This window comes from Melanostigma gelatinosum (genome assembly GCF_949748355.1).
Source record: "Melanostigma gelatinosum genome assembly, chromosome: 12".
Classification (NCBI taxonomy): Eukaryota; Metazoa; Chordata; class Actinopteri; order Perciformes; family Zoarcidae; genus Melanostigma; species Melanostigma gelatinosum.
Window position 1 is genome coordinate 7,860,146 of NC_136645.1, and position 25,070 is coordinate 7,885,215.

General features: G+C 41.9%; 1 protein-coding gene across 1 annotated transcript in view; it reads left to right on the forward strand.

The window, feature by feature from the left end:
• LOC306785667 (ryanodine receptor 2-like) overlaps window positions 1–25,070 on the forward strand; it is a gene marked incomplete at both ends in the record, with an annotated part of 52,063 nt that overhangs the window by 20,889 nt on the left and 6,104 nt on the right. The window contains 53 exons of the mRNA XM_079280123.1: window positions 88–223; window positions 932–1,118; window positions 1,959–2,067; window positions 2,715–2,835; window positions 3,155–3,324; window positions 3,600–3,820; window positions 4,387–4,477; window positions 4,581–4,721; window positions 5,671–5,834; window positions 6,032–6,110; window positions 6,344–6,433; window positions 6,655–6,792; window positions 6,934–7,011; window positions 7,381–7,456; window positions 7,568–7,691; window positions 7,884–7,999; window positions 8,270–8,346; window positions 9,139–9,251; window positions 9,397–9,446; window positions 9,679–9,739; window positions 10,128–10,375; window positions 10,861–10,942; window positions 11,324–11,454; window positions 11,598–11,912; window positions 12,010–12,247; window positions 12,585–12,672; window positions 12,782–12,868; window positions 13,033–13,194; window positions 13,366–13,428; window positions 14,043–14,171; window positions 14,962–15,074; window positions 15,386–15,482; window positions 15,814–15,944; window positions 16,507–16,558; window positions 16,797–16,850; window positions 17,050–17,149; window positions 17,472–17,551; window positions 17,779–17,855; window positions 17,961–18,034; window positions 18,368–18,448; window positions 18,721–18,809; window positions 18,957–19,085; window positions 19,214–19,318; window positions 19,586–21,037; window positions 21,188–21,249; window positions 21,483–21,612; window positions 21,696–21,782; window positions 22,201–22,413; window positions 22,674–22,804; window positions 23,005–23,047; window positions 23,390–23,526; window positions 24,382–24,442; window positions 24,774–24,920. Of these exons, the coding sequence (XP_079136249.1) occupies window positions 88–223; window positions 932–1,118; window positions 1,959–2,067; window positions 2,715–2,835; window positions 3,155–3,324; window positions 3,600–3,820; window positions 4,387–4,477; window positions 4,581–4,721; window positions 5,671–5,834; window positions 6,032–6,110; window positions 6,344–6,433; window positions 6,655–6,792; window positions 6,934–7,011; window positions 7,381–7,456; window positions 7,568–7,691; window positions 7,884–7,999; window positions 8,270–8,346; window positions 9,139–9,251; window positions 9,397–9,446; window positions 9,679–9,739; window positions 10,128–10,375; window positions 10,861–10,942; window positions 11,324–11,454; window positions 11,598–11,912; window positions 12,010–12,247; window positions 12,585–12,672; window positions 12,782–12,868; window positions 13,033–13,194; window positions 13,366–13,428; window positions 14,043–14,171; window positions 14,962–15,074; window positions 15,386–15,482; window positions 15,814–15,944; window positions 16,507–16,558; window positions 16,797–16,850; window positions 17,050–17,149; window positions 17,472–17,551; window positions 17,779–17,855; window positions 17,961–18,034; window positions 18,368–18,448; window positions 18,721–18,809; window positions 18,957–19,085; window positions 19,214–19,318; window positions 19,586–21,037; window positions 21,188–21,249; window positions 21,483–21,612; window positions 21,696–21,782; window positions 22,201–22,413; window positions 22,674–22,804; window positions 23,005–23,047; window positions 23,390–23,526; window positions 24,382–24,442; window positions 24,774–24,920 (7,530 nt within the window). The remainder of the gene's footprint in view (window positions 1–87; window positions 224–931; window positions 1,119–1,958; window positions 2,068–2,714; window positions 2,836–3,154; window positions 3,325–3,599; window positions 3,821–4,386; window positions 4,478–4,580; window positions 4,722–5,670; window positions 5,835–6,031; window positions 6,111–6,343; window positions 6,434–6,654; window positions 6,793–6,933; window positions 7,012–7,380; window positions 7,457–7,567; window positions 7,692–7,883; window positions 8,000–8,269; window positions 8,347–9,138; window positions 9,252–9,396; window positions 9,447–9,678; window positions 9,740–10,127; window positions 10,376–10,860; window positions 10,943–11,323; window positions 11,455–11,597; window positions 11,913–12,009; window positions 12,248–12,584; window positions 12,673–12,781; window positions 12,869–13,032; window positions 13,195–13,365; window positions 13,429–14,042; window positions 14,172–14,961; window positions 15,075–15,385; window positions 15,483–15,813; window positions 15,945–16,506; window positions 16,559–16,796; window positions 16,851–17,049; window positions 17,150–17,471; window positions 17,552–17,778; window positions 17,856–17,960; window positions 18,035–18,367; window positions 18,449–18,720; window positions 18,810–18,956; window positions 19,086–19,213; window positions 19,319–19,585; window positions 21,038–21,187; window positions 21,250–21,482; window positions 21,613–21,695; window positions 21,783–22,200; window positions 22,414–22,673; window positions 22,805–23,004; window positions 23,048–23,389; window positions 23,527–24,381; window positions 24,443–24,773; window positions 24,921–25,070) is intronic.

Genomic DNA, 25,070 nt, shown 5'->3' on the forward strand with positions numbered 1-25,070 from the left:
TTCTTGGTTATCTTTGTTGCACCCCATTAGTTGTACAGTAGCTGCAATGAACCAGTGTCTGTAAAACTAATGTCATTTACTATCCAGGTGGTTCAGTACCTTGCTGGCTGCGGTCTCCAGAGCTGTCCGATGCTCGTGGCTAAAGGCTATCCTGATATTGGATGGAACCCTGTGGAGGGCGAGCGTTACCTGGACTTTTTACGTTTTGCTGTCTTCTGTAATGGTAATAGTTCCACCCATAGTCCTCCCATTCAGAGCACATCCTGTGATCATTTGAATAAGATTTCTGTAGGCATGTGTGTTGTTCCAGTCTGTTTATATATTTCAGAATGAACCGAATTACATACACTTCATTGTCCCTTTACAGCATCTGGCGTGATTATTTTATTTGACCATTTGTCTTTGAGGGAATTTTATTTTTTTGGCAGCCATTAAAACGCATTCATTATTTCACAAACTGTATTATCTATATATTCGGTTTTACTTTTCACTTAACCTTTTCAGGGCATTAATCACCTCTCAGATATTGATATACAAAGTTAGAAAGGTACAGGAGGCTGCATCGTGTCAGGCTTCCAATTAAGTGAGCTATTTGCAATAGAGGTAATTAACTCTGGGTCTTCTACTATTGATTTTTCTGACACTGAAGCGGTGCCCAGAAAGCATCAGTTCAAATTGTCCTTGAGGGTGCTGACAGTTCAGCTAAATGGCATGGAATTTTAAACCAAGTGCCTTTCATGTTGTTGTAGCCTTAAAGCCGTACATATAGTGACCCGGGCATCATTATTCCATTGATTTCCTATAAATTCAATAAGAATATCTGAGATAAATATGATCTAAAACAAAGAAATGCATTCCTACACAATCCACAATTTCATCCAAGTCCACCTTTTTGTTTAATCTTTATCTTCTGTGCGTTTCTTAACCACAGGCGAGAGTGTAGAGGAGAATGCTTATGTGGTGTTGAGGTTGCTGATTCGTCGGCCTGAGTGTTTTGGCCCTGCCCTGCGCGGTGAGGAGGGAAATGGCCTCCTAGCAGCCATGCAGGAAGCCATCAGGATCTCGGAGGACCCTTCTATGGACGGACCTTGCATCACCGACCAGTCCAACAAAACACTGTCAGTATGAGATGTTTAGTCCTGCAAAAAAACAATGTTGGTGTATGTGCTTATATCTGCAAACGTATCAGCGAATATGCACAAACTCTGCAGTTGACAAGACCACAGACAGTTTTAGTGCATCACATCTTATTTTCTATTTTGCATGGTATAGAAATATTCATAAAATAGGTTTCCGATGATGTTCTGCTCCATTTCAGCTTCATCACTTTCTCACACCAACATGTAAGCTCGTTGATTGATTCCATTTTCCACTGAACTTTCAATGCACAGAGTTGAAAATGATTCAACTTCGCCAGCGTCAAGAGATTTGTGTATACATATTTTATCTAAATGCTACGCTTTCTGTAAATAGCATTCAACAATCATCTAAAGTAGTATAACATCGTACTGGGTATAAACCTGTTGAGCACTGTGTCTTTATGCCCGATCATAATAAGTCTCAGGATTAATTTTCTCTCAGGCTTTTCGGAGCAGTTCTTGGCTTGAATGCAGCATCTGTGTTCAGCCAGCCTTCCCTTGGTAAATAGAGGTTAAATAAGCTATGCGCAACAGCGGAATGGTTTAATGACACTGATTATTTTTAAGCTGCTTAATTCAGGATTTATATAGAGTGGGAGCTGAACACTGCTCTGTCTGCATTTCTTCTATTGTAACTGTCAGAATTTTAGATAAATATTGAGGTCATTAGAAATGAGGAGGGAAGATCTTATCTTATCCTGCTTAATGGGCGGCTTTATTTAGGAACAATCAATCATTTGATTCTATTAACAATGATGATTAATGATATAATTCCGTTAATGACAAGCTTTGGACTGTTATGATTGTCTCCTGTAACAGAGACGTTGTCCAGGACACTGACGATGACCTCATTCACATGGGCCACGCCATCATGACCTTCTACTCGGCCCTTATTGACATGCTGGGACGCTGTGCTCCAGAAATGCATGTGAGTGTTTTTCCAGCTTTCAGAAGCCCTTCTGCATCAATATCCGCTGTCGTCTCAAACAATAAAGCCTAATGGAGAAAAGAGTGGGTCAAAGTGAGCCAAAGAAAAACAATGCCCTGGCCCGCATACTCTTTATGTTTAGACTATAAAACTGAAAACATTTAACTGGTCATTTGATGACGGAATATGTAATGCTTCAATACCAATGATACTACTTCATCTCATTAAACTCCACAACATTGAGACTCTAGTTGGACTATACTGTGTTAATATACACTGAATGTGTAGAATATTGAAGACACTATGTTCATTAATTATACATATTGTCATGTATGTTGTCAGGTGGTCTGTGATGTCCATCACAACTTTAAACTCCCCGGTGCTATTTACTGGATATTGACAGTGTAATTGGCTTAATTCTGTCAGAATGTACACACGAGGCCAGCGTGGGGGAAAGAAAAAAGAAGCCTTTTGGAAGGATGCGTTTCTTTTTGTGTGTTACAATGGCATTGAAGTTCAAAGAAAAAACAAGACGGGGACAATTTTTGTGTTGCAAATTTTTTTTCACTCTGTCATCACATATTGTGAGAATCCTTTGTAAGCTGCAAATGACCAATACGAATGTTTTGTTCTGAATTCTTGTCCAGTTGATTCAACGAGGCAAAGGAGAAGCCATCCGGATCAGAGCCATTCTGAGATCGCTCATCCCCATTCAGGACCTTGAGGGAGTCATCAGCATCTCCTTTCAAATCCCTTCAGTGTCCGGAGGTCAGCCCATCTTACAGTGCTAAAAAAACCATCCGCTTGTATTCAGTATTTACACAGAAACCTGGCTTGTTTACTACGGTTGCTTTTTAAATGATACCCTAAAGACCCATTCAGAGATTTTTGTTATTACAGTGTTCCTTTTACTCTCCTGTTATGCACCATCCTGTGTACATGATGGTGTCAATGGTTGAGTCCGGACCAGGGATCCAGAACCACACACGGGGATGTGCTCACATAGTGCAGATAAATATATAATATGTGTGTCAGTATGACCTTTGGTCTTAACATCTAATCTTTACTTTTTCATTTGCCTGTCCAGATGGTCTGGCGGTTGAGCCTGACCTGTCCACAGTGTTCTGCCCAGACCACAAGGCAGCTGTGGTTCTTTTCCTGGACCGGGTCTATGGCATTGAGAACCAGAACTTTCTTCTCCACCTACTAGAAGTTGGCTTTCTGCCCGACCTTCAGGCAGCCGTCTCTCTTGACACTGTGAGCAGAGACAATTGTATTTTGTTGCCCTGCTCAGAGAAGATTCATTCCAATGAATGAATGTTTTGTTTTCCATAAAACTTAATCGTGTGCCTCCCACCTGATGAAAGTAGATTGTTCAGCTTCAATTTTAACATATTTCGAAGTTAAATCTGAGGACATTTTTTTTGCATTCCTGATCATGGCCACTAGTTCTTCCTCACTCCATCTTGTCTATTTAGTTCCCTTTAGTTAGTAAATTGGACTCTGTAATTGTAACCTCTTTTTCATTGCAGGCTGACTCAGGATCCACTGATATGGCCCTGGCCCTCAACAGATACTTATGTACATCTGTTCTCCCCCTGCTCACCAAATGCTCAGCGCTCTTTCGCCCGTTAGAGGACCATGCTTTGCTGGTGGATTCTCTCATCCAGGCCATCTACAACCTCTCCAGGGCTCTGAGCTTGACCAAGGCTCAGAGAGACACGATCGAAGAATGTTTGCTGGCTGTGTGCAGGTAGTGCTATTTGTTGGTGTGATGAAGCTTGTTTTAGGGTTCTCTCTCTTGTTATGATCATAAAGAGTTGTTGCTGTCTGCAGATAGGATATAGATATTTCATCAAGTCGCTAATATATTATATATGTTACGGTGCAATGTTATCTTTGGAAGCTGCATGTGGTTATGTGGTGTGCCATTTGTAATTTATAAATGATTGCCATGAGCTTCCTGTATCGATTGACCGAACTGCATTTTTGCTTTTTACCAAATCATACGTTGAGAAGCGAAAAGAGACACGGTAACAAATCATTGCTTCATGATGCGAACACATAAGTGCACTCTTGTTCCCACTAATTATATTTAGTGAATCACCAGTCAGCCTGTTTTGCCCAATTTAGATGTTACTTACCAAAGTCAATCAGAAATGAAACAAACTAATTGGATCTTGCCCATGGCAACTTCTCAATTATATGCGACGTTTTTCTGAGACATGATAATTACTCATCGTTCATCTGTTGTGTGTGTTGGTGGATGTGATTTGTATCTGCTCATGTGACAAATTCTGCCCTCATTGGTGTCCTCAGTAAACTCCAACCCTCTATGATGCAGCCTCTTCTTCGACGTCTCGTCTTCGATGTTCCCCACCTCACAGACTACAGCAAGATCCCATTAAAGGTGAAAAATATTAGTTTACAGTACATGTGAAAATATATACAATTGCACACCGAGTTAAAAAGATAACATTTGATTGACTTTGGTCAATACTTTCATCAACCAGCTCTTGACCTGTCACTACGAGCAGAGGTGGAAGTACTACTCACTAGCTGGAGGGCCGGGTGACCATGGTTTGGCCTCTGAAGAGGAGCTCCACCTATCTAGAAAGCTGTTCTGGGGCGTGTTTAAGGCCCTGGCAAAGAAGGTAAACAATATTTAATACCTGTATGTACATCCTTGGGACCCCAAAAATACAGCCGCCAAGTGTGAAGTAGATTGGATTAATAGTTCTCGAGATATGCAAAGGACATGCATACACACACACACACACACACACACACACACACACACAGTACATGGAGATTATTTGCTTTATAGTTGGATATTTTCATGGAGCACCAGAAAAATTGCAGAAAAATAATAAATGTTTGATCCTACTATTCATTTAGTGCCTCTTTTTATTTCAACTCAAAGTATATTTCAGGTGAAACACCAAAATCCGTGTTTGATTTTCTCTACCAGTAAACTTGTAGAATAACTTGTGTGGAGGAAGATACAACACACTTGAGATTTACAGTAAATCTTTCATATCCTTGTATGAAACCAACCCCTGCACAGAGCTGAATCTCTCCTCAGTTGTCTGCATGCATATACCAGCATATTTATGAAACGATATTTACCCGACAGATGGAGAACATGAAATGAAAAAGAAGTTAGTTCATGAAATCATTCTCGGCCCACTTGTACCCCACATCAAACGGCTTCACAAACCGAGTCAACAATGCACAGAAGAATCTCTTCAGAGAAATATTACAGAGTGTAAAGTGTAGCTCAGCCCTACAGTATATTTGTTGCCCTATTTATTGTACTTTGCTTATTTTAGATAATATACTTATACTTTTTAGATTATATTAGTTTGTTACTCTTGTATCATACACACATTGCATTTAATTATTTGTATTTATAATTATTGTAATGTGTTGTAATTGTAATTCAAGCGTTTTCCCTCAGCTGAATAGTGTTCTCTTTGTCAAATTCAGAAAGTTTATCCCATTTTACAGTATTGCCCGGCTTCCCTTGACCCAGTCTCTTTTTCTTCTGTCCCTCCTACAACATTATGTTTCCAATACCCCCGTCCTTCTCCACCTCTGCAGCCCTATGAGCCTCAGTTGTTCAGGCTGTCTGTCCAGTGCCTGGCTGCAGTGGTCATGGCCCTGCCCCCTGACCACATGGACTCAAGCTGTGTGTCCCATACGGAGAGAAAAGCCTCGATGGACACGGAAGGACCCTTTGACCCCCAGCCTGTAGATACCTCCAGGTAAGATACCTACCAGGGATATCTATTGATTATGGATAAAGGTATAAATATTGAAAACCTTGCTTCTTGATGACCTGTTCAGCCCCAGGAATTTATTTTTATTTTTTAATGCTCTTGATAAATATGTGTGCTGGTGTATCCAAAGGTGTTACTGTGCTATAGAGCTGAATTATGTTTTATTTCTTTCCCTGCGCTAGTGTGTCAGTGCCAGAGAGACTGGAGTTTGTAGTGAACAAGTATGCAGAGCATACTCACGAGAAGTGGTCACTGGACAAGGTAATACCACAGTAGTTGTTCTTTAAATCTGAGCAGCCTGTTAAAGATGACAAAGTAGAGTTGATTTGTGATATCCTGGCCAGGACTGAACCACTTAAGAACACATTTACAAGATGTTCTCTGTCTGAAAGTGTCAAAACATCGGTCTGTGTTGTGTGGTTGAGCTAATATCACGATGTCTGCATATTTTCTAAGGTGGAATTTGTACTCAATCTGTGTCTTATCTCTGTCAGTTTGCCAATGGCTGGGTTCATGGGGAGCAGCTATGTGAGAACACCAAGGTTCACCCTCTCCTCAAGCCATACAGGGCTCTGGCTGAGAAGGTAGAGTGAGAAGTCAAAAAAAGAAAGAGAAATCCCAGAGGCACTTGCCTGCTCAATGTGGTGTGAGTGTAACATGAAAGATTAAAATGCCTCTGTTCGTGGTCTTTGTTGTATTGAGTGGACAACAGACTTCTTTTCGAGTTTTTGGAGTTTGATTATGTTTTGCGCTTCTGCTGTCCTTCGACAATCGATAAAGTTCAGTGTTACATATTGTATTTCAGGAGAAGGAGGCATACCGCTGGGCAATTAAAGAAACAATAAAAAGTATGCTGGCCTTCGGATGGTGCATAGAGAGAACCAAAGAAGGAGAAGCATTTGGGATGCAAACCTGTGCACGCAGGGTGTCCCAGTCTGGACAGGTATTTAAACTCAAAAGGCCACATTCACTTAACCTCTGGGCACCAAACGCCATTCTAGTCATTCACAACTTCTCCTTACTGGCTTTCACACATTTTTATTTTTTTTTACTTTAATAATCAGCCATTTGTTGTGTGTCCTAGCTGTCTTTTGAAGGAGCATCAACCTTCAGCCCCAAACCTATGGACATGAGCAGCATCACCTTATCGTGGGACCAGTGTGTGAGGAATACCTTTTTGTTTTTGTTCTACCTAAATCTGCATAGGTCAGAATGTTTACTAGTGTTGTGTAATAAGGCAAATACATTAGAATAATTCAAATAATATCGTGCGTGTAATCTGGGCTACAGTTGTGAGTTGTCAGATGTCATGTAAACATCTTAAAAAGAGAAATCATCTACCATTGGAAACATGTTTGGAGTGCTGTGTCATCAAATTTAGGCTCCTGGACTCCTTGATACATTGCTTCACAGAAGAAGTTTCCTTGTTGGAGAAGTGGGCCTGGACTTTCCTCCTGCTTTGAAAGTGGCGTGTAAGGAGCTGATATGTATGTGCCAGACAGAAAATGGATTTTTACTTTTGTTGCCATAGGCTATGGCTGAACAGTTGGCTGAAAACTACCACAACGCCTGGGCTAAGAGGAAGAAATTAGAACTTGAGAGTAAAGGTACCGAACCATGCTGTGACCGTATATTTCTTCAAATCCTCTCCTCTTCTCGTAGGAAGCACCGAACAGTTCAACAAAATTCCAACACATTTGACCCATTTCCACTCGCAGGAGGGGGCGGCCATTCGATGCTTGCACCCTATGATACCCTGACCGCCAAGGAGAAGACCAAATTCAGAGAGAGAGCAAAGGATATCCTCAAGTTCCTCACGCTCAATGGCTACACAGTGTGGAGGTGAGCACAGAATGAGCTTGTGATTGCAAAAGGGCAATGTGATACAGCATGTATGAGGTGGGTTGGCAACTGAGGTGTTCCATTTTCATTTTGCAGTGCTGTGCGGGCAATTCTGGAAATTCAAAATACAAAGTCCAGATTTTACAGCGATTAAGGGTTCATTTTCCCTGTTTGATTTCACTTCCTCTACAGGGATAGGAAGACAGTGGAGATGGACTTTCCAGCCATGGCCAACTGCTTTGGCTACACTCTCCTTCAGCGGCTGCTGTCTCACACCGAGGACGCCCAAGAGCAGATGTTGGAGCTGGGTAAGATGATCATGAATGTAGCTGACCTTACATTTTGAATATATCACCGGGGCTTGAATCTCCACGTTGTATCAATAACTGCCAGCAGTCTCTTCAGCAAGTCTGCCTCAGGGTAGTTTTAATTTGAACCATCAGAAAAAAGCGCACACCAGACCAGGCCTTGGTATGTGAACTGGAGACTTTTATCATCTATATCGCTCTGTTTTTATCTGAAGTATCATTGTAATTTAAGTCCTTGGTTTTTGTATTTCATTGTGATTTTCTTTCCAGAGGTGATGCAAGCCAGAGGACAGATGTCTAAAGGAGAGAAAGCGCCACACCAGCAAGCAATTCATTTTTTCCCCAAGGTTTGCCTCAGATCAAATGCATATCTCAACAATCTTCTGTCCAATTGAATTTTTCCAACACCGTCTTCTTCCCTCTCCGTAGCCTTTGTTTTCCATTTACGTCATCTAATTAGTTCAGTTAGATGGTTACCACGGACAACCCCTCTAAGTCAAACCCTTTGCGGCCGTGTAATTTATTTAACCATTTTAGAAATCCATGTGGGCGTGTCGATTGCCATCAGGACGCTGATTAAAGCTTCCCACGCAGTTCTGCCTCTGAGGAGGCAGCGGATGAACAGGGTTTATTTTTCATTGACGGGCACCACTGAGTCAGACCCAGTCAGCCAATACCATCAACACGCCTCAGATCTCTCCACCCCACAACTCGCACAACCATGCAGTCTGCCTCACTGTCAAATGGTAATGCTTCATAAGAAAAGCTATTGAAGTGAAAAATGTTGAACTCCCACGGGTCGTTGGGTCCGTCGTTACAAACTCATATTAAACAGGCAGGCACTGCTCAGACCTCTACCTTTTGAAATTCTAGTCATGGTCACAAGACATTCAGATCGGCTGAATGAAGAGAAAGTGGGAAGAAAAGTACTTCCAGAGATCTATTTGATGTAATGGTGCTTTACCATCATAAAAAATGTTTTTCTCAGCGTGTGGGTTGTAGCTTCAATGAGGCTTTGGGACAAGCAGACACAGAATGTATGTGATGTTTTTTTTCATACACAACCTTGAAGCTACAGTAGTCGGAGGACATTTAAGGGGAATGTGGTGAATACATCTGGCTATTACTCCATTTAACAGGTTATCCTTCCTCTCTTGGAACAATTTGTGAAGAGCCACTGTCTGTATTTCCTGTCCACTTCTCTCTGCTCGAGAAGCTGTGCGTCAAAAAAGGAAAAGGAGATGATTGCAAGGTATGCATCACCCCCGACAAAACGCATGGTGTGCTGATTACACTGGTAGTATTTTAATTTTATGCTGTTCTTCTGATTGCGTGTTCTGTAATTTTCCCACTCCTCTCTCCTCATTACTGCGCTTGTCTTTTCTTCTCACCTCCAGCCTCTTTTGTAAGCTTGCAGCTCTGGTAAGACACAGGATTTCACTCTTTGGTAAGGACAGTGTGGAAATACAGCTCATTCAGACATCAAGTATCCCACTCCTTTTAGTTGATTCCTTGGGCCTTGATTCCTTGGTTCCTTGCTCATTAATTAAGATGTTATTGTGTGAGATTACAATTCATTGTATGCGTGAATGTATGGATGTTCTGTGTATTAATTTTTTTTGTCTGTGTGTGCTGAAATTCTAGATTTGGTGTGTGTGTGTGTGTGTGTGTTTTTCCAGGAAACGAGGTCTCATCAGTTGCAAGCTGCCTCCATGTTTTGTCTCAGGCTCTGGATGCCAGGTAGCTAGATGGCACTACTGTCTCACTCTGCGTGATTCGATCTCCCTGCTCTGCCTGCGGTCACATCAGTGTCACATCAGTATCACACCGGCATGTCTGAGGATGAGATGGCTGCTGTAATTGAGCCACTGATACACTGATGCGATCTAATTGTTGTTGATATCACTTTTACTCCTTGAGGACGATGCCTCTGAAGCATGATGCTCGGAGTAGAATCGAGCCTGAGCAAAGATTTATGTCATTTTGACTGGTCTGGTGGATTAGATTAGCTGATTTAGTCCATGTAACAATTTACTACAGAAAATAAATGTTTATTTTAATGACACATACTTGCGTTTTTGCTAGTCGCAGGAACATTAACTGCCATTTTCTCATCTTTTGGCCTTAGGGCATTGATTAACTCAGCCCCAGAGTCTATCCAAGCATCTCTGCATTCATTCTTTGAGGCAGCCGCCACTGACCTGGAGACGACTGTGGAAAACCTGTCTGTGACCCTGGTCTGTTTACCTCAGAGTAGGAATCAACCGGCTAGAGGAGTAGCCAAGGTTCTCAGCTTCACAGCCTCCGTTCTCCTTCCCACCCTCACATCCCTCTTTCAGCATCTTGGCAACCAAAACTATGGCGTGGACCTCCTGGGTAAGGGCGTCCCTGATGTCGACCACCATTAAGGAACAATGTCTCGAATTATTGTACGATGCATTTTACATCCTAAAGAGCACACTAAAATAGACAATTACAAATGTAATGTGTTCACATACCACAAGCACCACCACAGTAGTCTCATTCATCTCCCTCTGTATGCTATAAAGCTGGATGAACAGCTGGTTTCCACATCCCTGAAATCACTCTCAGGGCTTTCCCCTCAAATTCCTACCTTCTTCGTCTTTGAAAGCAGCTCTCATTAAGCGTCTCAGGGATCGCCGCGTTGCAGCAGGGGCATATTGTCTCCTCCACTAATATCCTGACCTTCCAGGAATCATTCATTACTTGAATCAGCAGCCATCCAGCGCGTCTGTCTCTCTGTGATTGTAAGCTATCAGCGTTCCTACTCAGTGCCCTTTGCGGTGCCTGAAAGAAACCGAACAAGGATTTCAGCTTAATCCATCACCTTTTCTTTCCAGTGGGGAGTATCCAGCTGTCCTGTTACAGGATCCTCAACAGCCTCTTCTCTCTTGGCACCAGTAGCAGCATCTATATGGAGGGGTACTTCCTATATTGCTATGTGATTTCAGAATTTGTGCTAATGACCATAATGTCTTATTTTAATCCTCTTTTCTCTCTATTTTAGTTTTTTTTTCACATAAGCTTTTGGTTAAAATGTGTTTACTTCTTACTTTGTGTATACTGTACATCGAATACTTGATCATAGAAATCACTGAAATTCTGTATTCAGTAATGTGTTATTTTTGGGCCTTTCAAGTATCTATTAAGGCTATTGATAAGTGTATTAAGGCCAATGTAAGAGAGGTAAAGAAAGCAGCTGGCAAGTTAACTTAAATTAGTAATCCTAACCCATAGAGTTTGATAAGATTTTGGACGTTGGTCAGCTCCATGCCTACGTCCTAACACAGCATTCCAATACAGGCAGAGGACAGCAGCCGGTGCTTGTCTGGCAGCCTTGGCTGGGACGTTTCCCGTGTGCTTCCTGGAGCCATCCTTAAACCAAGACAATCCCTACTCCATCTACAACACCATGAGTGCCTCTCAGAGAGACGGTAATAAACGAACACACTGCATACACACTGATATTTATCTGCGTTGTCTGTATAATCTTGCTCCTCTTGAATAGCTCTGACCCCCACATCTTAAACCCCCTCCCAGTTTTCGCAGCCTTATTTTCCATATCTGTTTTTGTTAGACCTGGGGCTGCCAGATCAGGTGGAGGACGTGTGTCCCCTGCTGCCCTCTCTGGAACAGGCTGTCGGGGAAGTAGAGGAGTTGGCTGGCGCTGGAGCTCGCCAGGCCCACTACATCCAGGTCACGGAGGTCACTTTGCCTATGCTGTGCAGCTACGTGTCCCGTTGGTGGCACTGGGGCCCTGAGGGCGAACAAGAGAGCCCAATCTGCACCGCTGTCACGCCTCAACATGCTAGTGACCTTCTTGGCCACATTCTCCGTATTATCCACAACCATGTGGGAGCTAGCCAGGGAGATTGGATGCAACAGCTGGCAGGTATTGTGATCATGTGCGATTTGTTGTGTGAATTTCTTTATTCCACCGTCGGTTATGCCCTTCATTCTTTTCCACTGTTAACGGTCATATCTTTCAGTTTTTTCCCAGCCAATTACATGTAAAGCCGGCACTGAGCTGTTAAAGAGCCATTTCCTGCCACTGATGGAGAAGTTGGGGAAGAGGGCCAAATGTGTGCTACTACAGGAGGAGCAGATGAAAGCAGAAGGGTGCGACACCTCCGAAGCAGAGTTGGAGATACAGGAGAAGTTCACTGTACTGGTGCGAGACCTCTACGCCTTCTATCCCCTGCTCATCCCATTCGTGGATGCTAATCGGTAAGGCATACTGCCAAGGAGCTAAGATGTGGGTTATTTTCTGAGGCCAAAAGCTTGTGGAGTAAATATAAGTTTTCATAGATTTGTTGGAAAGTGAAATTTATTTCACTATATTTTATGTTGACGTTACCCCTCCAGTAATCATCATCTGGACTTATGAACACCAAATGTTCCATTAAGGTTTGTGGAACAACTGTTGGTAGTAAATAAGAAAAACAAATAATCATGCATTGAAGATACAATGGAAGTTCATTGATTGGTTATTTAAGTTATTCTGTCTTCACAGGAATAAACTCTGCGATAAAAGCGTGATGTGTTTTGGTTTGTCTCGTCTCAGAGCCAGCTGGCTGAACGATTTGAACCCTGATGCTGAGCAGCTGTTCAGCATGGTGGCAGAGGTCTTTACATTCTGGGCCAAATCTCATGTGAGGATGACATATCATGTTTTTTTTTATGTATTCCTCTCATTTCAGTGCAGTTAAGTGAATATTGTACCCCATAAACATGTTTCTTCACCCTTGTTTGCTTCAACAGAATTTCAAGTGGGAGGAACAGAACTTTGTGGTCCAAAATGAAATCAACAACTTGGCTTTCTTGGTCAACGACGAGAAAATGTCCAAGGTCAGCCATTTTCACGAATTGGCCTTAGGACATTATGCTTACACTGATGTGCAGTATACAGTATATATGGACACTACTGGTGGTTGTATGGTAATCACATAAAAGTAGTCAACTGTCGTTGAAGTCTCGAAGTTAATCTATTTTCATGTCTTTGTAATGCTCAGTTCGACCATGAGCAGAGGAGGATGAAGAGGAAGGGGGATCGTTATTCCACACACACCTCTCTCATAGTGGCCTCCATGAAGAGACTGCTCCCTGTGGGACTCCGGGTTTGTTTTCCGAGCGACCACAGCCTCATCATGTCAGCGAAGAGCGGCTTTACTCAGGTCGGTTGGAAATGTGCCGTCGTTAATGTAGTCCTCGTGATGACAAAACCCTTGACATATTGAGTGCATTTATGTGGTAATCTGCAGTGTAGTAAGATCGTACTGACGGTGAGTGTATGGAAATCTCCTTGGTATATATGTTTAATGTTGGCCATTCTCTGCTTTTCACAGAAGAACACTCAAGATGAGATTCGAGAGCACATTTTCAATTGTCTTACAAATCTTCAGAATCAGGTAAAGGCTGTTCATTTCTTTGGGTTTGCACAAACATCCTAGACATCTGTAAAGAACAAAAACATTAATTTATTCATTCATTGATCATTGGATGACTTCTCTACATTCTGCATATTCATTGCCATGCCTGAGCGCATTTGACTTTTAATTTGTGGACGGCATCAAGTGTGTGTTAAATTAAATTGAAGAATGCTCTCGTACTCGGCTAAATCCTCATCTGTTTTTTTTTTTCTATTACTCGTTGCTCACCAGAGACATCAGTGTGACACACTCACAATATTGTTCAGAATATGCATGTGATGTTTGTTTATTCAAGAGTCAGTGTTCATTATGTTTATTCATAGGTAAGTGATGAAAGCATAAATTCTGACTTGTCATTGCCATGAAGAAACTTTTAAATCCGCGTTGAGACTGTTTTTGCACATTTCCAATTTCATGTGTTTTGAAGGTGCTTGCTCTGAATTCTCTTTTCTCATCGCCATAGTCCTATTTTTCCCTCAATTTGGGACCTCTCCAGCAGCCTTTCTCAAAGTATGTTTAATTAAATGGTTGATATAAGAAAAAAAGAAAGAAGTCCAACGAATTAAACGTGCCATTCTTATTTCTCTTTACAGGCATCGGACTGTTTGAGGCAGGAAACCTTTTATGCAGAAAGCCTGAGCCAGCCAGGAGCCGTGCCTGACGCCCAAAAGACTGTAAACAGGATTCTGGATGTAGCTCAAGTCCTTCATTACCTGGACCAGGTGAGCTTTTAAAGCAACAGAAAAACATTTTCAGATTTGTATGCCTCTGGCAATAGCCGTGGCTGGATGTTTTTCAGGTTGTCCGTCCGGTCCATTCTTGTGAAAGCGATATCTCAGAGGAATGCCTGGAGGGAATTTCTTCAAATTTAGCATAAGAGTCCACTGGGATTTACGGTTGAGCTGATTAGAATTACGTGGTCACCCATTTCTTAAGAATTGATATGCTGACTATGACAATTTCACCCAAATGTATCTTAAGTGGAGCCATAGAACCGCGAGGTGGTAGTTCGAGTTTTTTTTAATCAAAACTGCTGAAAATGTGTATTACTAGTGTTACTTCATTGGTAGGAAGATATATTTGTTGGCCATAGTTTTAGCGATGGTCCTTTTATTTTTTACAGAAGACATATTGACATGTCACAGTAGAAAAAGCACAGGAGTAGATCATAAATAAACAGTCTTCTGCTCTTAGTTACAGTAGTGTTGCTGAATCGGAATTTCCAAGAGCTGTTAATCCGAGTTAGGATTCACCTCCTTATCAGCTGTTGGCTATTGCAAGGCCTGCGGGGCGAAAGGGTTATTTACAAACACTAATTTATTTTGAATATATTACATTGAAAAATGTAATTCCTGCAGTGCTACTGCATGAGAACTGCAGGACAGATGCATGAGGATGAACCTCTTCAACAGCTATCACTAAAATCACTTCGGGGTCCATCGGAGGTTCATGTGCTCTACCGTACTTCATTATCTTTGTGAGATCTTTGTTTATCTTTGGTTGTGGGTTCAGGTGGAGCATCCTCAGAGAAGTAAGAAACCTGCGTGGCACAAGGTCTTATCCAAACAGAGGAAACGAGCGGTGGTGGCCTGCCTAAGGATGGCTCCCCTCTACAACTTACCCAGGTACAAACGTATGATGGTTACAATAGCATTAGCATCTGAAAGTCCTGTGGTAAAGGCATTGCATTTTATGTTTGTGTCTTGTGAATTATAGCTGTGGTGTAACACTCTTTATTCTCTAGTGGATGTTAAAACACTTCACCTTGTAGTGGCATACGAGGCTTTGATGAAAGAGCAATAATTGGTCTAATCATAGCTCTTTTATATTTTAATAGTGTCCTTCTATGCTGCCTGTTTTTCATTCTCTTATTTACATTTGTCTATGCATATGCTAATCTCTTGTTGTCTCTTCACCCTTTCCTCTTCCTCCCCAGGCACAGAGCTGTCAACCTGTTCCTCCAAGGCTACAATAAATCCTGGATATCCGCTGAAGACCACAACTTTGAGGAGACGCTCGTGGAGGATTTGGCTGTGAGTTGAAAAACAAGCCATATCGACATTAGTAGTTTAAAACTATTCTGTAACATACAGGAGTTAAGCCTATATGTTGAATTATGATCAGGTGAGAAACACACATTGCCACTTTTCTATTAATCAAATCATCATTTGTTTATTAGTTAATGCACACTATAAAGATTACTGTACAATATAATACCTAGACCAAAGCACCAAATAAAAATGTCTGTGCACATAAACATGATCATGTTTTGTATATTTGTGTGTAGTGTGTGTTTGACAGACCGCTAAACGTTAGTCGCCAATCAGTGGCTGTTAACCGCTTTACTCTCTCTCTGGCCTGCAGAAGGGAGGCGTGATGGAGCTGTGTGGGGGTGACGGAGAGGAAAAAAAGAATGTGGAAGACGGTGCCAAACCAATCGATCCCCTCGTACAACTCATTACACACTTCAGTCGAAGCGCCCTGATGGAAAGGAGGTGTGTGTGTGTGTGTGTGTGTGTGCTTGAGTGTTTATTCTAAAAGATCACATACAGAAAAAACCTCTTCTCTACCTTTATTACTTATCTAACCCATCACCAAGAACATTAACATTAGATTTTTACGAAGGGATTTATTCAGTCAAACATCTGTGGCCATTGCTTTCTGAAAACCTGACATCTGAAACCTGTTTCACCTCTTTGTAGGTTCACCCTGCAGAAATGTTTGTCCTGTCGTGCTCGTTTTCGTCATGCATGATTTGGTCCGTCAATCCCACTGAGGCATCGCTGTGATATTCTCATGATATTCCTGCAGAGATTTGCATGCCCTCTGAGAGCACAATGTTAAATCAACAGCTTCTCTCCGCCTCACTCTGAAGGCATGAGGACTGGGAGGGCACACAGTCACTGAAGAGATGTGATCTAATCAGCCAGGGTCCAGGTGTTCTGGTGTGGTCAATAACAATCTGCAATACCACTGGGTAGCCTTGTGAATAACATCATCATCTGTCCATACCTTGATATACACTAATATGATATTCTCCATCTCTCCCGTTCACAGTAAGCTTGAAAATGACGGCCTCTATAAGTCCTACGCTGCCATTATGGCCAAGGTAATAGAACATAAGAATGATCTCATTTGTGGTGTCTAAATGTTGGTGAATGTGTTTAAATAGTGTGCCGTGCATTGAATGGTGTTGCTCTCGTGTCTTTGTGCATGTCACATGCAATATATAACAAGAAGAAATGTTTGTACATATTGCACCTCTTCTATATTGATTTGTTTTCTTCTTCTTTTTTAACCCCTTTTGTTTTTAATCACACCCCTGTGTTGTACGTTTGATCTCCCAGAGTTGCCACAGAGAAGACGATGATGATGAAGAACAGGAGGTGGAAAGCTTTGAAGTGAGAAAATGGGCTCTTACCTCTACAATAGATTTTAAGCTTACACTATGTATTTGTAATTCCCTTAACTTTTTTCATCTTTATGTTTTCTTTTGCAATAATTACAATAAAAAGCAATCAATTTCATTCACATTTGAGTTGTATTCCATGAGCAAAGTAGTAGAGAGACAGTTGGTGAACTAACCTTTCTGTGGCTCAGGAGAAGGAGATGGAGAAACAGAAGCTGCTGTACCAGCAGGCCAGGCTGCATCGCCGTGGAGCTTCTGAGATGGTCCTGCAAACCATCAGTGCCAGCAAAGGTACAGGAGGAAAATGCTAAATGAATGATTTCGAATAGTTATTCAAATTAAGGTTTTTCTGTTGCTTAGTTAGGAGGGGCATTCTCTTTTGACAAGTTGTTTGTCGTTACTTTAGATGAGCCAGTCGTAAGCTACAGACTTTATATTTGCTGAATACCGAACCAAAGACGAGCTCTCTCCTGGACGAGTTGAGAACGATGTAAAGCATTTCTTTGTGCTTCGCTCCTTCTCTTAAAATGTCAATCATGATCTGTAGAAGTCTAATTTTATTTGGGTTGTCACTCTGCTTCCTCTGATTGTGGTACAATTCCCATCCTATCAGGGGCCTTGGGCTCCATGATGGCCCCTACATTGAAGCTGGGTATTGCTGTTCTCAACGGAGGGAATGCCACTGTTCAACAGGTACAGTACTGCATTGGTGTCTCCCCGTCAAATCATACAAAGTGTTTATCTTAAAGGTACCCAAAATAGGTTTGCATAATGACAGATCTCCGATTTTGGCTATTTCTACCTCTCGTGTGGGGACTAGATAGCTTATTATCATGATGAATTTTAAGTTCATCGTATCTGCCTCAGACGAGATCCTCCTCCATTTATCAGACCGTGTCTTTGATGCTTTTGTGTGATAGAGAATGCTGGATTACCTGAGAGACAAACAGGACGTTGGCTTCTTTCAGAGTATGGCTGGACTCATGCGGTCATGTAGGTGGGTGCCGTCGGAACGTTTTCTTGATGAGTCAACTGATTGATGAAGGAGTGCAAAAGGTTTTTGTAATTCTTTTGTGTGTGCGTGTGGTTTTCTGATATCCAGTGTTCTGGATCTGAATGCATTTGAGAGGCAGAACAAAGCGGAAGGATTAGGCATGGCCATGGACGAGAGCTCAGGTACTGCATTCATATGGAGATAAAAAACATATGTGTGTGTATATCAAGCCATGTCACAGCTGTGGAGCCCGCTGTGAGATCCCTAGACTTGAACATACCCTAAAACATACTCTAAATTCACAAAATCCTATTTCTTTCTCGATATTTCTCAGTGTAGAATATTGGCAGCAGCTGTCTCCCTTCACTCCACTGTGGTCCAATTCTCTGTTTTCTCACCTCTTTCTAAATTCTTCGTACGTTCTCTCCTCCATTCTGTCGTACCTTTTCCGCAGTATTTCTCCGTTTCGTGCCCTTCGTCCTTTTAACTCTTGCCAAACCTTTTTTTTCCCGCAGGAGAGAAGGTGATGCCTGACAAAGACATAACCTGTGACCTATTCCGTTTCCTACAGCTGCTTTGTGAAGGACACAACTCAGGTTATTTGCCCGATGCCTTATCCACTTACACACTGACACAAACTTCACATTGCATTGTGACCACATACTGTAACATACGAAAGATGAGAATACAGGCTTATGCCACTTCAACATTATGGTATTAAGAGTTTAGCAGCAATTCATAATTGCTGGGCAACACATCAGCTTTGCTATAGCTGATGGAAATCGTCTACTTACATTTTCTGCATCGGATACATTTTTATTTTAATGCTTTTCACGTTTAATCAGCATGCTCTTCCTTCATGTGTTAGATTTCCAGAATTACTTGAGAACACAAACGGGCAACAACACCACTGTCAACATCATAATAACCACTGTGGACTATTTACTGAGAGTACAGGTAAGTCTACAGTGATGATTTGACGAACTAACCAAACTAGTGTACAGATGTTCCAGTTATTGTCCAGAAATATGTTGTCTTTTGTCTTAAAGGGAATGGTATATTTAAGCTCATTAACCACGAATATCATTCTGTGCCACACTGAAGGAGTCAATCAGTGACTTCTACTGGTACTACTCGGGGAAGGATGTGATTGATGAACACGGACAACAAAACTTCTCCAAGGCCATCGAAGTGGCCAAACAGGTCTTCAACACACTCACCGAGTACATACAGGTCAGTCAATTACGTGCTGTAGTGTCATAGTGTGTTTCATGCATTCTGTGAGCGCCGACTGAAAATATAAATATTTGTCAGAAAGTTAAAAAAAAAACGCAGCTCACATTATCAGTGTGTTCATCCAGGGCCCATGCAGTGGAAACCAACAAAGCCTCGCTCACAGTCGTCTGTGGGACGCTGTGGTGGGTTTCCTCCACGTCTTTGCCAACATGCAGATGAAGCTCTCTCAGGTATAGCGTAATATACCCCTCTAAAATGCATCACTTTGTTACACTAGATGCTCCAGGTGATAGTGCACCGAAGTGTTTCTTTCCCAGACTCCTCATGTTAGTCTGCTGGGAACGCTATTACAAAGCATTTACTGTGAACATATTGTTGCACTAAATGTAAACTGCCTCGAGTATTGTGTCTGGTAGATATGTAAGATGTGAAATGAGTTTGCGACTGTTCTGAAAGATGTACAGTACGTAACTGTAAATGTATTTTCTCGTATACAGGATTCAAGGCAAATTGAGCTTCTGAAAGAATTAATGGATTTAGAAAAGGACATGGTGGTTTTCTTGCTTTCCATGTTAGAAGGTGAGATTTCCACTTATTCGAATGTTTCTTCACAATTAATGATTATAATTTGTTTACGAATGTTATTTCTATGTTATAAAGGTACTGTCGTTAATGGAACTATTGGAAAGCAGATGGTGGATATGTTGGTGGAATCATCAGGCAACGTGAAGATGATTCTCAGGTTTTTTGACATTTTCCTCAAACTCAAAGACCTCACCTCGTCGGAAGCCTTCAGAGAGTACGACCCGGATCATAAGGGCTGCATCTCCAGGAAGGACTTCCAGAAAGCCATGGAAAACTGCAAGCGTTTCTCCCAAGCTGAGATTCACTTCCTCCTCTCCTGCATGAAGATAAACGATCGTGAAATCGTGGATTATGAGGCCTTTGTGGATCGCTTCCACGAGCCAGCCAAAGACATCGGCTTCAGCATCGCCGTTCTCCTCACCAATTTGTCCGAACACATGCCCAACGATTCCAGACTTAAGGCATTCTTGGAACTGGCAGAGTGTGTCTTGACGTACTTCCAGCCCTATCTAGGACGCATTGAGATCCTTGGCAGTGGGAAGCGCATCGAGCGTGTCTACTTTGAGATCAGTGAATCCAGCCGCACACAGTGGGAGAAGCCGCAGGTCAAAGAGTCCAAGAGGCAGTTCATCTTTGATGTGGTCACTGAGGGTGGAGAGAAGAAGAAAATGGAGATGTTTGTCAATTTCTGCAAGGACACCATCTTTGAGATGCAGCTGGCAGCCCAGATATCCGGCTCTGACACTGGAGAGAGGCATGCTGGTGAAGGAGGAGAAGAAAAGAGTGTGGATGAAGATGTGGGCAACAAAGGAATGTTTTTCATGCATCACTGGTTGTTATTGCTGATGTCTCTACTCTCTGTCAAAAACCTGAAGACATTGATGAAGATGACCCTGAAGGACATCCTCATGTCAGCTGTTCTCTTCTTCAGATTCATTTTAATGGCTCAGGTCCGCTGTGTCTGTGTTGTAACTGGCAGCATCTCCTATGTGCTGTACATAGCCTTCGTTAGTGGTGGGCTCATAGAGGGAGCCAAAAGGATGAGGCTATCAGACTTGCTCGGCGGTATCCTTGAGCCAACCCTTAACGAGGTCATGGAGGTGCCGACTGGTGTGGATCGGTTGAGGAAGTACTCTGCCACTTTCTCCTCCCAGAGAGAATTGAGGGAGATGGGGCATGTGGCAGCTGTGACCTCCCCCAGGGAGATGGATGTACTGTCAGACATATTTGGCTTCAAAGTGAAGAAAGAGGGAGGTCAATATAGACTTATAACACCAGACCTCACTGCAAGTTTGACTGATCTGTTCAACACCACCTCCAAAACGATTATCTCTGCTGATGTTTCTGGGAAGCAGCAGGGGACGGTATGGATTCATTTGTATCTTTGGAAATGAGACAATGTCAATATTTTTAAATCTTTGATGCTCAGTATGTTGTATTTCATGCACGTTTTATTCAGCATCATTTTCTTAAGTTTTGTATTGCAACTTTGAATTTCTATTTTGCAACTTAAGACCCACTCCGCCGCAGAGGAAAAGCCTGAAGATGAGGCAATGCCTGACTTGGAGAATGCAAAGTAAGTCTCCTGCTTCCCCATTAGAGGGATTATTCAACTTGATGAAATATTAGATGCTGAGTCAATTCAGGGAAAAGATATCAATAGTATTACATTACAATACTACATTGTCGAATTAAGCGCCGGTGTTTATGCCACACGTCTTCAAAAAGGACACTTGGAAGTTAAGAAGTAAAAGTTTGATTTCGTCATATCTCTGACCCTCCCTCTGTTTGTTATTGGACTGTTTGCAGAGAGAAGAAAACTGGGAAAGAGAAAGCAGAGGCAAGATGCAAAGTCAAGAGATATAATAAGTCCGAGGAACCAGAGAGCCAACACTCTGCCTCCTGGGAGATGATAATCACTCATCACAAAAGCCTGCTGGTAATATACAAATACACTCACTCACGCTTATGCATACAGATTCCTACGATGAATGTTTTTTTTCCCCTTTATTTCCCCCCCAGAATTACTTTGCAAGGAATTTTTACAATATGCGCTTTCTGGCTCTGATCGTTGCCTTTGCGATCAACTTCATCCTCCTCTTCTACAAGGTTTGAGAAGTTTGCTTGTGAGACATTTTACTAAATTACATTTGCAGTTGTATCTAATTTGGAAATGAATTAAGTACATATACTCAAGTACTGTACTGTATTTAAGAAGTGTAGGAGTTATATCGCATATTCAGAGTGTATATATATATATATATATATATATATATATATATAAAAAACAAAAAAAAACTTTTGTACTTCTACCTGTGTAAAATGTTTTATTCATTCAGTTCAAACTGTAATAGTAGTATTTTCACCAGATACTGTGTCAGAGAGGAGTTGACCTAACTCTTGTTTTGGATGCTATAGTTTGTTGCTGTCCAATTATATTGTGTGATTCTCATATTTTTATATCTAGTATGCTTGCGTGGCTTCAGTGAAGTCACTGCTTTCTTTCTGTCTTTTGCTGTCTTCCCAGGTAGCTTCCTTGCCTGCGTCACAAGAAGAGGAAGGAGCCGTCACACCTGTCAACCGTGATGGACTGAACTCTTCTGGTGACGACGACAACAAGGGCAGAGATTATTTTGTGCTGGAGGAGAGCAGTGGATATATGGAACCGTCGCTCCATTTCCTGGCTGTAGCTCACACAGTCATCTCCTTCTGTTGTATTATCGGGTACTACTGCCTCAAGGTAAATTGCTCGAGCATGCATTTTTGCAGATATATTATGAGTTTGTTTCACTTCTTTGAATTAGTTTCCCGCCATCATTTAGATCTAGGCTCTATTTTAAAACCACAGAAGAATTGACGTCTAAGCACATTTTATGAACAAAGACGGGCTTTGACTCACGCAGCTAATCTGAATTTCAGGGGATTTGAAGTTTTGCCAACTCAACACAAGAGTGTTCATTTAAAGAGTTCAGGGATCACTGTCGTGCATTTGATTGGCAGGTACCGTTGGTGATCTTCAAACGCGAGAAGGAAGTGGCACGAAAGCTGGAGTTTGATGGGCTGTATGTGATAGAGCAGCCCCCCGAGGAGGACATCAAAGGGCAGTGGGACCGACTGGTCATTATCACACCGTATGTTCATAACCGCATGTTACAATAACATCAACCATGTTTAATACTTCTAAACCTTTTTAGAAACGTGCTGTAGGCACCTATTAATCGTCATGCTACACGTTTTACACGACAGAAATGTTTTACTTACAGCGATGCATCTGCTTTAACATATTTTCTCTCAAAAAATATTTTGTTCTGCTTTTTGTTTGTCTTTTCAGATCATTTCCAAGTAACTACTGGGATAAATTTGTGAAGAGAAAGGTAAACTCTTCTGCAGCTTTGATTTTTAACAGCAAATTACAATGCATTATATTCTAAATGTGCTTATGGATGTATGTAATTGTGTGCATATTTCACTAAGTGACATTTGATGAAAAAACGAACTGAAATGTAATGAGCCATTTAATGGCAGGTGTAATTATTCCCCTGTCGGTTACCAAAATAGTTTTACTGTCTCCAGCGATAGGGTAACATTTTTAGCTTCCTCGTCCAGATTGCCTCTCGTGTGATGAATGTTAACAGCCAGTGTGCTGTTCTTTATTCAGATGAAGAGCCACAGGAGAGACTATTGTTTCACGTGAACCTGTCTTTTTGTCCTGTCAGGTGATGGATAAGTATGGAGACTTTTACGGCTGTGAGAAGATTAGTGAACTCCTGGGTTTGGACCAAGCTGGATTAGACTTTAGCTCTGAGAGAAAAGAGAGGAGGAGACTCGAAAGACAAGCGGCCTGGAGTGCTCTGTAAGTCAAAGAAAAGTCCTTGCCATCTTGCAAAAGGATCCTTGAAAGGGATCCGCTGGAAACTGCAGCTCCCTATTCTTTCAGTTATCTTGAATTGTGTGCCGTTTCAGTTTCACACAATTATGCTGGATTGTTTAATAGGACAGCATTTGAATAGTGTTTGTCACAAACTGAGGCAGAACGCATCGAAAGACAATTGTTTTATTTATTTGTGTATTACCGGTATATAGACGTCAGTGCACATGAATAACAGTTCTGGCCTTTGAAAGGTATCACAGTATGCAGTTGTGTGGGCAGCTGTACTCAGAACAACCTGCAATGACGATAGCAATGTGGCTTCCTTCTCCAGAGGATGTTTGCTTGTAATGACAGAAATGTTCAAATGAGGAATCAGCACAGCTTTTTCTCTAACGTATCTTACTGTCGAGGTGAATGTGAATCCCTAATGACCCTTCTGATGAGCTTCAACACGACTGCTTGTGTGCTGCATATCCAGCTCTTGTCTTGGCCTTGTAAGTTACATATTCAAATCACGTTTTCCACGATTTGGATTGTCATTAATTATAAATAGCCACTTCACGAATACGGTACTCTACGTATTTTTTGAGTGTGTGTGTGTGTGTGTGTGTGTGTGTACGCGTGTGTTACCTAACAGGGGGTGGCCACACAAAAGAAGGTCCTAGAACAGAATGTTGCACTTGAGGAGGAACAGGACATTCTGAAATGCAGCCGCATGTCAGGCGGGCCTTTTAGAAGCAACGAGGGTCTGGGGGTTTTAGCGATGGCCGTTTTGGCCTTGCTTTCCGGTGTTCTTACCGTCGTGTGTTATCTGTGTGATGATGCCGTCTATTTCAGATTCAACTCCATCGACATGAAGTACCAGGTCTGGAAACTAGGTGTTGTGTTCACTGATAATGTAAGTTCAGTTGTGTAAGTCAGTGCTTTATGGCTTTTGCAGGAAAGTGTCACTTCCTGCAATTTAGATGAACAGATAATGCAATATGACCAAGCAGTGTGCGTAAATACATATCTGATATTTTATGACTTGTCCCTCATTTGTTCAATCTTTTGTTCTGCTGTGCTAAGATTTGATACAATTACACGTGTTGCAGGGGTGATGTTGGTAATATCCTGTGATTCTGCCTTATCTAAAATACACATTTGTCTCACTGTCTCTCCCGGTAATCTATATTGCCTGTTTTTATGTGTTTATGTCCTCGTGTGCGTGTGTGTGTTCGTGTTCACAGTCCTTCTTGTACTTGGCCTGGTACATGGCCATGTCCGTTCTGGGTCATTACAACAACTTCTTCTTTGCTGCCCACCTTTTGGACATCGCCATGGGCTTTAAGACACTTCGTACCATCCTTTCTTCTGTCACACACAATGGGAAACAGGTGTGTTTGCGTGTGTGCCGGTCTGTCCTTAACCCTCTATCCATCTGTCTTAATGTGTGCTCATATGTGCATGTTTGCATGCATGTGATGTTTGCTCTCACGCTGTCGGGTTATATTGGGGCTTTTCTAAGATGAAGAAGCGTATTAAAG